Consider the following 17,574-nt stretch of genomic DNA (forward strand, 5'->3'; position numbering starts at 1 on the left):
ATGTACCAAGACAATCAAATTCCAGTCAGAGTGCAAATTAGGAACCCTTCATACAGTTCGCTGTGCTCCGCAGCTCTGGGTTGACTCATGGATGCATTTTCCTTTGGGTCCTCTGCATTTTGATACAAGGCAAAGCAACTGCATGCCTTGGTTCTATCTAACTCTTATATCTAAACTGACATTGGGCTGCCCTTGTAGACCAGGTCTCAGTTGGTAGTTCTTATGTAGTGTAGCATCTTATTGTCTCGTCTCCCCAAAGGCCAAATTCCAAAGCCAGCCATGATTACGAGCGTCTGAAAAACCAGTGTATGAGGGCCATGGCAGATCTCCAGTCTCTACAGAACCAACACACCAAGACTCTGAAGAGATGTGAGGAGGCTGTCAAGGAGGCTGACTTCTACCAGTGAGTACCACCATCATCACTGATTGGGTGGGTGGGTTGGTTGGTCGACTGACTGACTGGGTTGTTGAAAGAAAGACGTGTCATGTCTGGGTAGAGGTGGACATTGAGTGGTCCTGGACTACACTTCCCAGCCTAATGTCAGGAATCCTCTGTTCCTCTACTGTTTCTGAATAGACTGTAATTAGATGGGAATAATGAGAGGTTGTATGGCATCATGGTTTTACTCACTTAGACTGGAGAAGTGCCTGGTGCTGCAATTACACTAATTGAAAGAACATTGATGTGCTAATGGTGTGTTTCTATTGAAATGTAATGGGGATTATCTGATTTAAGGAGTTGCAGACCTGCCAACCCTGTTCAACTTTTTAGAGTAACAGACGAACGCGGCAAATTGGAGATTCAGCTCGCGCTTGTAGCACGCTCAGAATTGGCGTTTACCCCCCCCCCCCCCCACGCTCGTGCGCACGCAGTTTGAGTCTATAGAAGCATTGCCTCTATAGCTAATACCAGACACTCACTCATTCTTCATCAGTCTTCTAAACTCCTCACTCCATTTAATGCCAACATGTTTATTTATTTTTCATTATACTTTTGAAATGCTTTTTGTGACGTGGATCATAATTACAGTTAGTCTATCAGGTTGTTGATCCTTGTAACGTTATGTGGAAAATACACCTAATGGGATGCAGAATTAAATGTACATCACACTCGCACAAATGCGACCAGATATTTTTCTTATTTGCATTTCATTTCTTTCACTGCTGGAACTTCAGAGCCCACTGAATGTCCATCTTATGTTCGCAAACGTTAGCTTGAACCAATTAGTGTTTACCTTTCCACAACACACGTAGTGGAAAAGTGATTTGTCCATGTGTTTACCTACAGCTGACAGTCGGCAAACTCAGCATCACAACAAACATGAGGGACAGACACCGGGCAGCTACGTTGAATAATGATGTATTAATCTTTATGGCCGTTGACACAAACTCTGTGTGTTGCAGCTCGAGAATCAGGATGTTAGATTTACTCAGTGGATGTATTTTTTATGAAACTTTAAAAAGTAAAATAAATCACCTCTTCATTTCTGCGTACTTTTAACTCGGATCTCGTACCTTCGTACATGGACAGAGAACTGCGTAGTTACGCAAAATGCGTCCATGTTGGCAGGTCTATCGTTTATAGTCAACTTGATAGTAATCCATTATCAATTATGTTCTATAGGCCTACCAAATGCTTTAGTCAACCGAGAGTACGTGTACCTGTCATGCTTTTAATCACTTACCAGAGTAAAAAAACATATCTATCTATTTTTTTTTAAAGCTTTATTTAACTAGGCAAGTCAGTGAAGAACAAATTCTTATTTACAATCACGGTTAACTGCCTGTTCAGGGGCAGCTTGGGGATTCCATCTAGCAACCTTTCGGTTACTGGCCCAACGCTCTAACCGCTAGGCTACCTGCCGCCATAGGTAGCCTATATGTGGTAATCCATGGCATTAAATCCAGGCATGGAAGGTGCGTGCACTTTAAGGGATCGTTTGTGGATACCATTTGTATGTCGCTTTGTCCAGTATGACGGAAGTAAGGGGTAGTTTTGTGAGCCACTGCTAACTAGCTTAACGCAAAGACTGGAAGCTAGCTAGCTGTGCCTGACTATTTCCAGTCTTTGCGCTAAGCTTGTTAGCACTGGCTCTGGAAACTAAACTCAGCAATAAAAGGAAATGTCCTCTCACTGTCAACTGTGTTTATTTTCAGCAAACTTCATAACATGTGTAAATATTTGTATGAACATAACAAGATTCAACAATTGAGACATAAACTGAACAAGTTCCACAGACGTGACTAACAGAAATGGAATAATGTGTCCCTGAACAAAGGGGGATCAAAATCAAAAGTAACAGTCAGTATCTGGTGTGGCCACCAGCTGCATTAAGTACTGCAGTGCATCTCCTCCTCATGGACTGCACCAGATTTGCCAGTTCTTGCTGCGAGATGTTACACCACTCTTCCACCAAGGCACCTGCAAGTTCCCGGACATTTCTGGGGGGAATGGCCCGAGCCCTCACCCTCCGATCCAACAGGTCCCCGACGTGCTCAATGCAATTGAGATCCGGGCTCTTCGCTGGCCATGGCAGAACACTAACATTCCTGTCTTGCAGGAAATCACGCACAGAACAAGCAGTATGGCTGGTGGCATCGACTCGTCAGTGAAGAGCACTTTTTGCCAGTCCTGTCTGGTCCAGCAACGGTGGGTTTGTGCCCATAGGCGACGTTGTTGCCGGTGATGTCTGGTGAGGACCTGCCTTACAACAGGCCTACAAGCTCTCAGTCCAGCCTCTCTCAGCCTATTGCGGACAGTCTGAGCACTGATTGAGGGATTGTGCGTTCCTCGTGTAACTTGGGCAGTTGTTGTTGCCATCCTGTACCTGTCCCGCAAGTGGGATATTCGGATGTACCGATTCTGTGCAGGTGTTGTTACATGTGGTCTGCCAGTGTGAGGACGATCAGCTGTCCGTCTTGTCTCCCTGTAGCGCTGTCTTAGGCGTCTCACAGTACGGACATTGCAATTTATTGCCCTCGCCACATCTGCAGTCCTCATGCCTCCTTGCAGCATGCCTAAGGCACGTTCACGCAGATGAGCAAGGACCCTGGGCATCTTTCTTTTGGGGGTTTTCAGAGTCATTAGAAAGGCCTCTTTAAAGTCCTAAGTTTTCATAACTGTGACCTTAATTGCCTACCGTCTGTAAGCTGTTATTGTCTTAACGACCGTTCCACAGGAGCATGTTCATTAATTGTTTATGGTTCATTGCACAAGCATGGGAAAGTGTATAAACCCTTTACAATGAACATCTGTGAAGTTATTTGGATTTGTACAAATTATCTTTGAAAGACAGGGTCCTGAAAAAGGGACGTTTGTTTTTTGTTTTTATTTTACCTCCTCGCTTCCTTCATACTGGATACAGAGACATAAAAATGGTATCCACGAGTTCATCTGACTCTGGGGAAGTAGAGAAAGTGCCTCATTGGCAAAATCCTGAACTATAATTTTAAGGTGTGTGTGTGTGTGTGTGTGTGTGTGTGAGAATTGTGAGCAAGAATGAGTAAAGCCAGTCAAGTCCCTCGTTCCCTAATTAGAAAATGTCAACGTGACGTAAAAATAGAATATGATGACAATGGTTTTTGAAATTGTTCAACAAATGATTGTATGCTAATGGGTGGCAGGAGCTTCAAGTAGACCTATAGATATTCTACAATTTAATAATGAAGCATGATGTAGCAAGTGAAGCGACGTTGCCATAGACCTAATATGTTGACCTTTAGGTTATTGGTTAGGCTACAGGGAAATACGTTATAGATAGGTTACATCTGAGCCGCTTCAGTATATCTAATATGTTGACCTTTAGGTTATTGGTTAGGCTACAGGGAAATACGTTATAGATAGGTTACATCTGAGCCGCTTCAGTATATCTAATATGTTGACCTTTAGGTTATTGGTTAGGCTACAGGGAAATACGTTATAGATAGGTTACATCTGAGCCGCTTCAGTATATCTAATGGCTTAGTAATAGGTAGGTCTATCGATTGCACATACATGAAAATTGTCAAACTATATAATTTTGTTATCTCAGTTTTCATTTCTTGCTTCGCTTGTTTATAACATTGTAAACTTTTTAGTCTATTTATATTAAACTATGAAGTTTTTGGCAGTCACAGAGACATCTTCATTCTTTGTCTAGCTGAGGTCTTGTGTGTGTAAAGTGACAGTGATGTAGTGATGCACTGAGCTGTTGTAAGAGTGCTCTGAGGCAGGCGTTACATTACGAGCCATTTCAAGTCCACCATTAATAAAAATGCTTTTGGGAAACGGCTTGGAAATTTACAGATGCTCTTCCGAACGTTATAACGATTAACTTCGCCTTGAGGCTTTTGAGAAGCGGGCCCTGGACAGGAGTCTGTTGTAAATGCAGTATTGGTGCAATAATGGGCTGAGCTTGGATTGGTTCTCTCCAATGTTTTTTTTATTTCCTGGGGGATTGAGACTTCACGTTGTTTAGATTTGAAAATCCAACAGTGTTATGGGAAGGGGGCGGTGCTCAGGAGCTCTGTGTGTGGTTGTCCATGAGGGATTTTTGTGAGACACCGAGGAGAACCAAACTTTAAAAAAGTTTATCGTTGATCGACTCCATCGTGCCTACAACACCAAGCAGCCTGGCCAGACTGTAATCAGGAGGACAGTTTGTTGTTAGTCTGACTACCATGTGATCATGGAGAATCTCTATTTACTTCTATTCGGACTGTGTTGTGGGATGTGCCATCAGTGTCTTCCCCTCCCCCAGTTTTGACCTCTCCCTCTCGGTCTCCAGTATACTCCACAGCCGTGTGTTAGGAGACCAGTCTCAGCTGAAGGAGGAGCTGGAGGTGTTGAGGAGAGACAACACTCAGCTGGTCAGGGAACACAACCACCTGAAGCAGAGCTGTGAGGAGCTCCGCAGGCTGCACAGTGACGACCAGAAGGAGGTGGCTGACATGAGGCTGCAGCAGCAAGAGGTACCGCGCACACAACCACGCACGCGCACACAACCGCGCACGCGCACACAACCGCGCACGCGCACACAACCGCGCACGCGCACACAACCGCGCACGCGCACACAACCGCGCACACAACCGCGCACGCGCACACAACCGCGCACGCGCACACAACCGCACACGCGCACACAACCGCACACGCGCACACAACCGCACACGCGCACACAACCGCACACACGCACACAACCGCACGCACGCGCACGCACCCGCACACAACCGCACACAACCGCACACAACCGCACACACGCACACAACCGCACACACGCACACAACCGCATACACGCACACAACCGCACACACGCACACAACCACGCACACAACCACACACACGCTCACACTACCACGCGCACACTACCACGCGCGCACACTACCACGCGCACACACACTACCACGCGGGCACACACACTACCACGCGGACACACACTACCACGCGGACACACACTACCACGCGGACACACACTACCACGCGGACACACACACAACCACGCGGACACACACACAACCACGCGGACACACACACAACCACGCGGACACACACACAACCACGCGGACACACACACAACCACGCGGACACACACACAACCACGCGGACACACACACAACCACGCGGACACACACACAACCACGCGGACACACACACAACCACGCGGACCACACACAACCACGCGGACACACACACAACCACACACAACCACAACGCGGACACACACAACCACGCGGACACACACACAACCACGCGGACACACACACAACCACGCGGACACACACACAACCACGCGGACACACACACAACCACGCGGACACACACAACCACACACAACCACAACCACAACCACACACAACCACACCAACCCACACACAACCACACACACCACAACACACACAACCACAACCACACACAACCACAAACCACACACACAACCACAACCACACACAACCACACACAACCACAACCACACACACACAAACACACAAACCACACACAACCACAACCACACACACAACCACAACCACACCACAACCACAACCACACCACAACCACAACCACACACACAACCACACACCACAACAACCACACACAACACAACCACACACACACAACACCACCCACAACACAACCACAACCCCACACACACACACACAAACCACACACAACCACAACCACACACACACACACACACAACCACAACCACACACACACACACAACCACACACAACCACAACCACACACACACACACACACAACCACACACAACCACAACCACACACACACAATCACACACACAACCACAACCACACACACACAACCACACACACAACCACAACCACACGCACACAACCACACAAGGTTGCTGTGACCTATACTTGGCTGCTGTGCTTTCACACATCCACACATCCCCGGAGTAGACTGCTGCGGTGGACAGGAGACACACACGGAGCGCTTCTGTAAAGGGCAGTGTTTGAGGACAATGTCACTGGCTTATGTAAAGGGTGTGTAGACATCCCCCCCCCTGGTACCTAGTCGTCGTCCTGTGTTCAGAGATCTGTAAGGTCCGGGGAGGTGTTTGAACTAAGGCCACAGACATACCTTTACATGCTGTGATGTAGTCTGGATCAATACTGCCCTGGGGTCTCACCTGCTCCCTCACTAATTACCACAGAGTCCAGCAAGCCTGGAGGTTATTGCATTTTAATGGTGAAGAGGTGATTTTACAGGCCGGCAAAAGTGAAACCTAGTTAGTTAAGGCTGTGTTTGCACAGGCAGTCCAATTTTGATATTTTGTCTAATTATTATTAGATCCTTTGCCAATAATCGGGCAAAATATCAGAATAGGGCTGCATGTATAAACGCAGCCTAATGGTCTTGAATAATCCATACTGCATCTCCTCACTGTCGCCCTCTGCTGATTAACTGGTGTAAAAATGAATCCATGCTCATTCTGGCTTGTTAATGTTTCCTTGTGGCTTGGTGCTGTAGAACAATAACATTGCCACACACTATCAATCTGAAGAATTGCATGTATTTTAATAAACCAACGTTTTTTGAATGTGTCAGCTGTATATAATAAACATGTTAAATTCATAGTTTCACACAGAGATGGGAACTGAAAATTAACTGTATGTATAGTTAGAAAATCAGCTGGATGACCGTGTCCTTCCTCCAGGTGATGAGAGAGAACGGTTCCTCAGAGGTTCTCAACAAGCTGTACGACACAGCCATGGACAAGCTGGAGGGGGTGAGGAAGGAATACGATTCGCTGAGCAAACGCTACGGTGAGAAAGTTGCCAATCACAACACGGACCTGAGCAGGCTGGAGCAGGCGGAGGAAGAGAACAGACGACTACAGAAACAGATGGACACATTGCTGAAACAACGAGACAAGGCCATACACTACCAACAACAGTGCTCTACGTCCATGAGGAGGTAAACACACACACACACACACACATACGGCACAATCCACGAGGATAGTCTATACACTACAAACATCTATACAGCACTACACACCTCTCCTTCTCTCCCCAGGTTTGACTCTGTACAACAGGAGCTGGACAAGTCTTCAGGCCAGAACAAGGTGCTGCAGAGGGAGATGGAGAGGCTGCAGTCGGAGGTGATGCGCTGTAAGAACTTCCAGCTGAAGGCAGTAAAGGACTGTGAGAAGTACAAGGAGGAGAGAGACTCTGTGTTCAACGAGTATAGGCTCATCATGAGCGAGAGGGACCAGGTCAGAGAGAAATACATTTATTACTTTAAAGCCCAGTTTCCCAGACAAAGATTATTCCTAGTCCTGGACTAAGAAGCTACTTTCAATGTATAATCACCATTGAGTATGCTTCTTTTGTCCAGGAATTCAGCCCATTATTATTTTATAATAATACTATAATAAAACAGTACTAATAAAATATAAAGTGGTTTATTAAATTCTGTGGAACAGGTGATCAAGGAGCTGGAAAAGCTGCAGACGGCGCTGGAGGCTGCAGAGGCCCGCCTCAAAAACACCTCTTCTGAAAGGATGGTGGCCAGCGAGGAGACGGAGGCTCTCAGACAGGTTCAGATCAATTTAGAATGGAATCAATCAGTCCACCAACCAAATCAAACACCTCTTCTGTGAGGTTAATCTATTATTTAATCAATCTATCGATCAGTTTATTACTAGACAGTCAAAACTTCTAATCCGAGAGGAGGGTATCCAGAGAGGATATTGCGTCTTTCTGACAGGTAATCATCAATAGGTTAATCAATGAATATACAGTACCAGTCAAAGGTTTGGACACACCTACTCATTCAAGGGTTTTTCTTTATTTGCACTATTTTCTACATTGTCGAATAATAGAGAAGACATCAAAACTATGAAATAACACATGGAATCATATAGTAACCCAAAAAGTGTTACACAAATCAAAAAACATTTTAGATTCTTCAAAGTAGCCACCCTTTGCCTTGATGACAGCTTTGCACACTCTTGGCATTCTCTCAACCAGCTTCACTTGGAATGCTTTTCCAACAGTCTTGAAGGAGTTCCCACATATGCTGAGCACTTATTGGCTGCTTTTCCTTCACTCTGCGGTCCAACTCATCGCAAGCCATCTCAATTGAGTTGAGGTCAGGTGATTGTGGAGGCCAGGTCATCTGATGCAGCACTCAATCACTCTCCTTGGTCAAATTGCCCTTATACCGCCTGGAGGTGTGTTCGGTCATTGTCCTGTTGAAAAACAAATTATAGTCCCACTAAGCACAAACCAGATGGGGATGGCGTATCGCTGCAGAATGCTGTGGTATCCATGCTGGTTAAGTGTGCCTTGAATTCTTGAATTCACAAAGACATGGCGGTTGGAACAAAAAATCGCAAATTTGTACTCATAAGACCAAAGGACAGATTTCCACCGGTCTAATGTTCATTGCTCCTGTTTCTTGGCCCAAGCAAGTCTCTTCTTCGTAGTGGTTTCTTTGCAGCAATTCGACCATGAAGGCCTGATTTCATGTCTTAAAGTAATAATATTCTGTAATTTCTGTTTGCTTATTTGTGCTGTTCTTTTCATAATATGGACTTGGTCTTTTACCAAACAGGGCTATCTTCTGTATACCACCCCTACCTTGTCACAACTGATTGGCTCAAATGCATTAAGGAAGGAAATTCCACAAATTCACTTTTAACAAGGCACACCTGCTAATTGAAATGCATTCCAGGTGACTACCTCATGAAGCTGGTTGAGAGAATGGGAAGAGTGTGCAAAGCTGTCAAGGCAAAAGGTGGTGTTAGCAGTTGATGTTCTTCAGTAACACAGACCCCAAAGCAGACCAGGGGGAGGAAAATAGGTTTATTCTTATTCAAAGAGGATGAATCATGCAGGGAGGTAGATGTACATGCTCCCCTGGCCTCAGTGATTCTCCACAGAACAAAGGGATAGGATGTACTTTAACTTAGCCCTAGCCTGTGGTTGACCTATTACAATTCCTTGCAATAAACTGGGCCTATGGCCAAAGAACGAGTATCCTATTTCAGGTTGTACCAATAAGAATGTGGCACATGTAACTACAGAAAAACACTTTCCATTGATTGTTAATTCTAGTCCTCTGCATTGTGTATTTATCTTCGACATATTCTTACTACCCCTAGACCAGTGGTTCTTAACCTGGGTTCGATCGAACCCCAGGGGTTCGGTGAGTCAGTCTCAGGGGTTCGGCGGAGGTCAAGACACACACCCGACTCATATGATTCGTGATGACACGCCCCGCTTGGCCATCATTGGCTGCAGGTGATCACGCAACATCGCTTGGCCTATCTGTGCTGCAGGGAATTTGGCGCGCTCAGTAGTCGAATTGTGACTGTCGTGATGGTACATCGTGTGATTTCTTTCTTAATATTTTAATCCCTTCATACTAACTATGTCGAGCAAAAAAAGAAAGTGGTCGGACGAATATGTACAATATGGATTCACATGTATAACGGAACGTGATGAGAGTTAGCGTCCTAACTGCATGATTTGCAATGCCAAGTTGAGCAATTCTAGTCTAGCACCGGCAAAACAAAGAGAACACTTCCTTAAGCTGCATGGAGATGGACAATACAAGAACACAACGCTCGCTGAATTCAAGGTGAAGAGAGCCATTTTTCCAATTAAGAAGGGTTCGGTGAATGCGCATATGAAACTGGTGGGGGTCAGTACCTCCAACAAGGTTAAGAACCACTGCCCTAGACCATTTAAAAAAACAACAACATGTCTTTAGGAAACAAAAAACATGAAAAAATAAACAGTATCAAAAACATTAGCAGTAACAAAATCATTCACATTATATCTTGCATTTCTATAAAACACAAAGGGCATATTGTACTTGCTGTTATAGAAAATAAGTATTAACCTGTGTAATGATGTCCCTTACGACTCCTACCACATCCTGTACTAGGAGGAAACTCACAAAATAAATGTCTACAAGACAATAATATTCAATTGTCCTATTGGCAAGGTAATTATTCACCAAGTCCTTTAAAAGTTACCTGTCTTCCACACTGATATCAGTCCCACATAGATAACTATTAGAACTGATGTTCTGCCAGTCTGCCAGTAGTGAGGTATTCCTCTTCCGTTCCACTGGTTGATAAGGACTTCTCTAATGAGCACTTCACCGGTGATCTTGTATCATTTCAAGTACAGTCCTGGATCAAGGGATATTGCTTCAGACTGTAGATTCTCATAACCTGAAACAAAGGAAACAAATGTGAAAGTAACATGTCCTGTTTCAAGAGAAATTGATGTTTCTCATAGATTTCCCTAAGTAAGCATGTCCTGATTTTCAGGAAAAAGTTGTACATTTCACCTAGATATCCCTAATATGATGACTGTGGTATACAACATAGAAGCTTATCAGGTTCCAATCATCTTACTATGCTTCTTCACCCGAGATTGACCCCCAATTGCTAATTCTTTATTCTCCAGGCTCCGCTTTGTCATCAAAATAGACAACCTTGCAATGAGTGACATGTATCCATTGTGATTTTCCCTGGACTTTTACTGTTGTTATGAGCAGAACTTGATAAAGACCTTCCCATTTTGGCCCTGATGTGTCTTACATATCTTTTTACCATCACCCGCTGTCCTGGCACGACGTCATGTCCCTCCTCGGGAGTTATTCCCCACGCCTCTTTTACTTCTATGATTTCTCAATTAAAAAATGTAGCTGTGTGTTGTGCAGTTCCTTTCTTAGTAGGGTAGGCTTCAACCCATCGTGAAAAACGACAATGACCAGCACGTCTTTGTGTCCCATACATTTGGGTAGCGTGATGTAATCAAGCTGTAGATGACTGAAGGGTCATGGTGGGGCAGGCGCTCGTCGTGTCTGTACTTTCACTCGTCCTTTGGTGGTATTTTCCATACAAATGTTGCAATTCGCCACAACAGCCTCAGCCTCTTTCCGCACACCAGGATTCCACCATTTGCCCACTAAACTATAAACTATCTTGTCCACACCAATGTGTCCCAAAGAGTGGATCTGTGCCACCAAGTAGGGTCAGGTTGTATTTCCACACACCTTCTTGATTGAGTTTGCATCCTGCAGCCATCCATTCCCACACTTCATGTTTTGGTGCACTGCTTTGCAAATCTCTGTGTTGCAATGTATCCAAGGTGTATCTCCTAATCAGTTTAGGTGACAGAGGTGTTCTCTTGGCAGCTGCCTTGGCAGCTCTGTCAGCCAAATCATTACCATTACCCTTGTCTGTAAAGATTTTTCCCATGTGCTTTCATTTTCAAAATTGCAACTTGTCCAGGTAACTGGAGAGCATTCAGTAGAGCCATCACCTCTGGTCCATTCTTCACAGGAGCTCCCAGTGATATCATAAATCCTTTTTCCATATTTTTCCAAAATCATGGGTAACACCAAAAGCATTCCTTGAGCCTGTAGATATTAGCTGTTTTTCATTCAGCCTGTTTAAGTGCTTCTGTCAAAGCCACCAATTCCACCACATGTGCTGATGTTCCTGCAGGTAACGTCCCTGTCACTATCACATTGTCCGGTGTAGTAACTGCCCAGCCTGCCTTCCTCACACCCCCCTCCACAATGTTTAAACCATCTGTGTATAAGATAAACTCAGCGTTTTCCAACGGCTGACTCTTAATAAACTCATCAAAGAGCTGATCCAAAACCAACTCGCAACAGTCGTGTTCAAGTAATGTGGTATCTGGAGGAAGCATCAGAGTAGCTGGATAACATGGTGTGCCATGATGTTAGGAGCCTCCATGTTAGGAGCAACACCTGTCAAGCACTCTGGTTCCGTATCCAAAGTTCCACTCTCATTTTTCTTCGTAGTCCAAATAGGATGGTTCTGAACTATAGATACCTGCAGTTGTCTAATTTGCCATGTCACCTTTCCTTCAGAAATGTTTAATGTAGAGTCAAGTTGCATAATAATATCAAGGCCTAAAATAGGTTGTTCAAATGAGCCTATCCACACCCTTGCATCAATTTTCATTGGATCAATAGAAATTGATAATGGTTTGGTCTGTTTCATATGTTGTCGTCGTCCCGTCCCCCCCACTCCTGTTGCTCTCATCTTCTTGCCTGTGTATTGAGGACATATGTTTTGCATAAGATATGAGCAATACAGTGACTTCAGCACCCATATCTACTAAAAATAATCTACTGCAAAGTTATGTTCACATATATTCCATCCGCAATAATGACATTGACCAGGTTTCTCTTCTGCTGAACGAATCTTGTTTGTTTCACTCGGAACCTGCACAACTCTGATTACAGCCGGTGTAAATCAAATCTGATTGGTCACATACACATGGTTAGCAGATGTTAATGCGAGTGTAGCGAAATGCTTTTGCTTCTAGTTCCGACCGTGCAGTAATATCCAACCTAACAATTTCACAACTACCTTATACACACAAGTGTAAAGGAATGAATAAGAATATATGAATGAGTGATGGCCGAACGGCATAGGCAAGATGCAGTAGATGGTATAGAGTACAGTATATACATATGAGATGAGTAATGTAGGTTATGTAAACATTATGAAGTGGCATTGTTTAAAGTGGCTAGTGATACATTTATTACATACATCTCTAGCCACTTTAATAATGAAAAATGTATGTATGTTGGCAGCAGCCACTCAATGTTAGTATGATGGCCTTGAGATAGAAGCTGTTTTTCAGTCTCTCGGTCCCAGCTTTGATGCACCTGTACTGACCTCGCCTTCTGGATGATAGCGGGGTGAACAGGCAGTGGCTCGGATGGTTGTTGTCCTTGATGATCTTTTTGGCCTTCCTGTGACATCGGGTGGTGTAGGTGTCCTGGAGGGCAGGTAGTTTGCCCGCGGTGATGCGTTGTGCAGACCTCACTACCCTCTGGAGAGCCTTCCGGTTGTGGGCGGAGCAGTTGCCGTACCAGGCGGTGATACAGCCCGACAGGATGCTCTCGATTGTGCATCTGTAAATATTTGTGAGTGTTTTTGGTGACAAGCCAAATTTCTTCAGCCTCCTGAGGTTGAAGAGGCGCTGCTGCGCCTTCTTCACCACGCTGTCTGTGTGGGTGGACCATTTCAGTTTGTCCGTGATATGTACACTGAGGAACTTAAAACTTTCCACCTTTTCCACTACTGTCCCGTCGATGTGGATAGGGGGGTGCTCCCTCTGCTGTTTCCTGAAGTCCACGATCATCTCCTTTGTTTTGTTGAAGTTGAGTGTGAGGTTATTTTCCTGACACCACACTCCGAGGGCCCTCACCTCCTCCCTGTAGGCCGTCTCGTCGTTGTTGGTAATCAAGCCTAACACTGTAGTGTCGTCTGCAAACTTGATGATTGAGTTGGAGTTGTGCATGGCCACGCAGTCATGGATGAACAGGGAGTACAGGAGAGGGCTGAAAACGCACCCTTGTGGGGCCCCAGTGTTGAGGATCAGCGGGGTGGAGATGTTGTTACCTACCCTCACCACCTGGGGGCGGCCCGTCAAAGTCCAGGACCCAGTTGCACAGGGCAGGGTCGAGACCCAGGGTCCCGAGCTTAATTACGAGTTTGGAGGGTACTATGGTGTCAAATGCTGAGCTGTAGTCGATGAACAGCATTCTTACATGGGTATTCCTCTTGTCCAGATGGGTTAGGACAGTGTGATTGCGATTGCGTCGTCTGTGGACCTATTGGGGTGGTAAGCAAATTGGAGTGGGTCTAGGGTGTCAGATAGGGTGGAGGTGATGTGGTCCTTGACTAGTCTCTCAAAGCACTTCATGATGATGTGAGTGCAACGGGGTGATTAGTCATTTAGCTCAGTTACCTTAGCTTTCTTGGCAACAGGAACAATGGTGGCCCTCTTGAAGCGTGTGGGAACAGCAGACTGGGATAAGGATTGATTGAATATGTCCGTAAACACACCAGCCAGCTGGTCGTCTGGGCCGGCAGCCTTGCGAGGGTTAACACGTTTAAATGTTTTACTCACGTTGGCTGCAGTGAAGGAGAGCCCGCAGGTTTTGGTAGCGGGCTGTGTCGGTGGCACTGTATTGTCCTCAAAGCGAGCAAAGAAGTTGTTTAGTTTGTCAGGGAGCAAGACATCGTGGTCTGCGACGGGGCTGGTTTTCCTTTTGTAGTCCGTGATTGACTGTAGACCCTGCCACATAACCCTCGTGTCTGAACCGTTGAATTGCGACTCTACTTTGTCTCTATACTACGCTTAGCTTGTTTGATTGCCTTGCGGAGGGAATAGCTACACTGTTTGTATTCGGTCATGTTTCCGGTCACCTTGCCCTGATTAAAAGCAGTGGTTTGCGCTTTCAGTTTTGCGCAAATGCTGCCATCAACCCACGGTTTCTGGTTGGGGAATGTTTTTTTGATAGACGCTGTGGGTACAACATCACCGATGCACTTGCTAATAAACTCGCTCACCAAATCAGTGTATTCATCAATGTTATTGTGCGACGCTATGCGGAACATATCCCAGTCCACGTGATCGAAGCAATCTTGAAGCGTGGAATCTGATTGGTCGGACCAGCGTTGAACAGACCTGAGCACGGGTGCTTCCTGTTTTAGTTTCTGTCTATAGGCTGGGAGCAACAAAATGGAGTCGTGGTCAGATTTTTCGAATGGAGGGTGGGGGAGGGCTTTATATGCGTTGCGAAAGTTAGAATAACAATGATCCAGGGTTTTGCCAGCCCGTGTCACTCATTCGATATGCTGATAAAATTTAGGGAGCCTTGTTTTCAGATTAGCCTTGTTAAAATCCCCAGCTACAATAAATGCAGCCTCAGGATATGTGGTTTCCAGTTTACAGTCCAATGAAGTTATTTCAGGGCCATCGATTTGTCTGATTGGGGCGGGATATACACGACTGATTATGATCGAAGAGAATTCTCTTGGTAGATAATGCGGTCAGCATTTGATTGTAAGGAATTCTAGGTCAGGTGAACAAAAGGACTTGAGTTCCTGTATGTTGTTATGATTACACCACGTCTCATTAATCATAAGGCATACACCCCCGCCCTTCTTACCAGAGAGATGTTTGTTTCTGTCGGCGCGATGCGTGAAGAAGCCGGGTGGCTGTACCAACTCTGACGTATCCAGAGTGAGCCATGTTTTCGTGAAACAAAGAACGTTACAATCTCTGATGTCTCTCTGGAAGGCAACCCTTGCTCGGATTTCGTCTACCTTGTTGTCAAGAGACTGGACATTGGTGAGTAGTATGCTCTGGAGCAGTGCGCGATGTGCCCGTCTACGGAGCCTGACCAGAAGACCGCTCCGTCTGCGGCGCCGTTGTTTTGGGTTGCCGGCTGGGATCCGAGCCATTGTCCTGGGTGGTGGACCAAACAGAGGATCCGCTTCGGGAAAGTCGTTTTCCTGGTTGTAATGTTGGTGAGTTGACATCGCTCTTATATCCAATAGTTCCTCCCGTCTGTATGTAATAAAACCTAGTATTTCCTGGGGTAACAATGTAACACATAAAAAAATTAAATACTGCACAGTTTCCTATGAACGCGAAGCGAGGCGGCCATCTCTGTCTGCGCCGGAAGTCCGTTCTGTGTCACCCACAAAACCTCAGGGAGATGCGGGCCAGGAAATCCACCTTTTTTCTCTCTGTCCAGTTGTGACAGTCTGTTGCCGTAGTTTTGTCTCTCCCTGTCATTAGTGGTGGAAACAAAAGTTTTTTGCAAATCATCATGTATGGATTGCATCAGCTGATGTGGGATTACACTCAATTCCTCAAAAATGGGGCATCATCTTCCATGTCAGGTAACCCACTGTGTCTAACCACCTCTGCTCTAAATCTTTCTTCAAATTCAACAAACGGTTCTTTCGGTTTTTGAACACATTTGGTTCTTTCCCCTATTGGTGGTTGCATTGGTCAGACCCTTAAGGAAAACGTGTGTGTGTGTGTATATATAGATAGATAGATATCTATCTATCTCTATCTCTATATATATATCTCTATCTCTATATATATATCTCTATCTCTCTATATATATATATCTCTATCTCTATATATATCTCTATCTCTATATATATATAAAAATATATCTATCTCTATATATCTATCTCTATCTCTATATCTCTATCTCTATATATCTATCTCTATATATCTATCTCTATATCTATCTCTATATATATATATCTCTGTTTTATATATTTATTTAACCCCAAAGTGTGTGGGTGTAACCCCTTTTAAGGACTCAAACCTCTTCTAGAACACATTGTTTTTGTAGGGCCTGGCTGCCCATAACTTATGTTCACTTCAAAAAGCTTGTTGAAGGCTTACGTTAACCTCTCTGGGCTAGGTGGCAGCAAATCGTCCCACCTACGTAACCTAGTTGAATCCTGTGGCGCGATTTTCAAAACCTTTGAAATGCTATTACTTCAATTTCTCAAACATATGACTATTTTACAGCTATTTGAAGACAAGACTCTCGTTAATCTAACCACACTGTCCGATTTCAAAAAGGCTTTACAACGAAAGCAAAACATTAGATTATGTCAGCAGAGTACCCAGCCAGAAATAATCAGACACCCATTTTTCAAGCTAGCATATAATGTCACAAAAACCCAGAAGACAGCTAAATGCAGCACTAACCTTTGATGATCTTCATCAGATGACACACCTAGGACATTATGTTATACAACACATGCATGTTTTGTTCAATCAAGTTCATATTTATATCAAAAAACAGCTTTTTACATTAGCATGTGACATTCAGAACTAGCATACCCCCGCAAACTTCCGGGGAATTTACTAACAATTTACTAAATTACTCACGATAAACGTTCACAAAAAGCATAACAATTATTTTAAGAATTATAGATACAGAACTCCTCTATGCACTCGATATGTCCGATTTTAAAATGGCTTTTCGGATGAAGCACATTTTGCAATATTCTAAGTACATAGCCCAGCCATCACGGGCTAGCTATTTAGACACCCAGCAAGTTTAGCCTTCACCAAAATCAGATTTACTATAAGAAAAATGGTCTTACCTTTCCTGTTCTTCGTCAGAATGCACTCCCAGGACTTCTACTTCAATAACAAATGTTGGTTTGGTCCCAAATAATCCATCGTTATATCCAAACAGCGGCGTTTTGTTTGTAAGTTCTAGACACTATCCGAAAT

At 44.6% G+C, this 17,574-nt stretch overlaps 1 protein-coding gene across 4 annotated transcripts in view; it reads left to right on the top strand.

Moving 5' to 3' along the window:
• The window catches only part of LOC115193574 (disks large homolog 5-like), a 112,172-nt gene that overhangs the window by 44,252 nt on the left and 50,346 nt on the right, over positions 1-17,574 (top strand). For all 4 annotated transcript variants that reach the window (XM_029752329.1, XM_029752327.1, XM_029752328.1 and 1 more), the window contains exons 4-8: positions 260-403; positions 4,767-4,950; positions 7,155-7,414; positions 7,517-7,715; positions 7,926-8,039. In XM_029752329.1, coding sequence (XP_029608189.1) covers positions 260-403; positions 4,767-4,950; positions 7,155-7,414; positions 7,517-7,715; positions 7,926-8,039 — 901 coding nt within the window. The remainder of the gene's footprint in view (positions 1-259; positions 404-4,766; positions 4,951-7,154; positions 7,415-7,516; positions 7,716-7,925; positions 8,040-17,574) is intronic.

The sequence above is a fragment of the Salmo trutta genome, chromosome 5 (genome assembly GCF_901001165.1).
Source record: "Salmo trutta chromosome 5, fSalTru1.1, whole genome shotgun sequence".
Taxonomy (NCBI): domain Eukaryota; kingdom Metazoa; phylum Chordata; class Actinopteri; order Salmoniformes; family Salmonidae; genus Salmo; species Salmo trutta.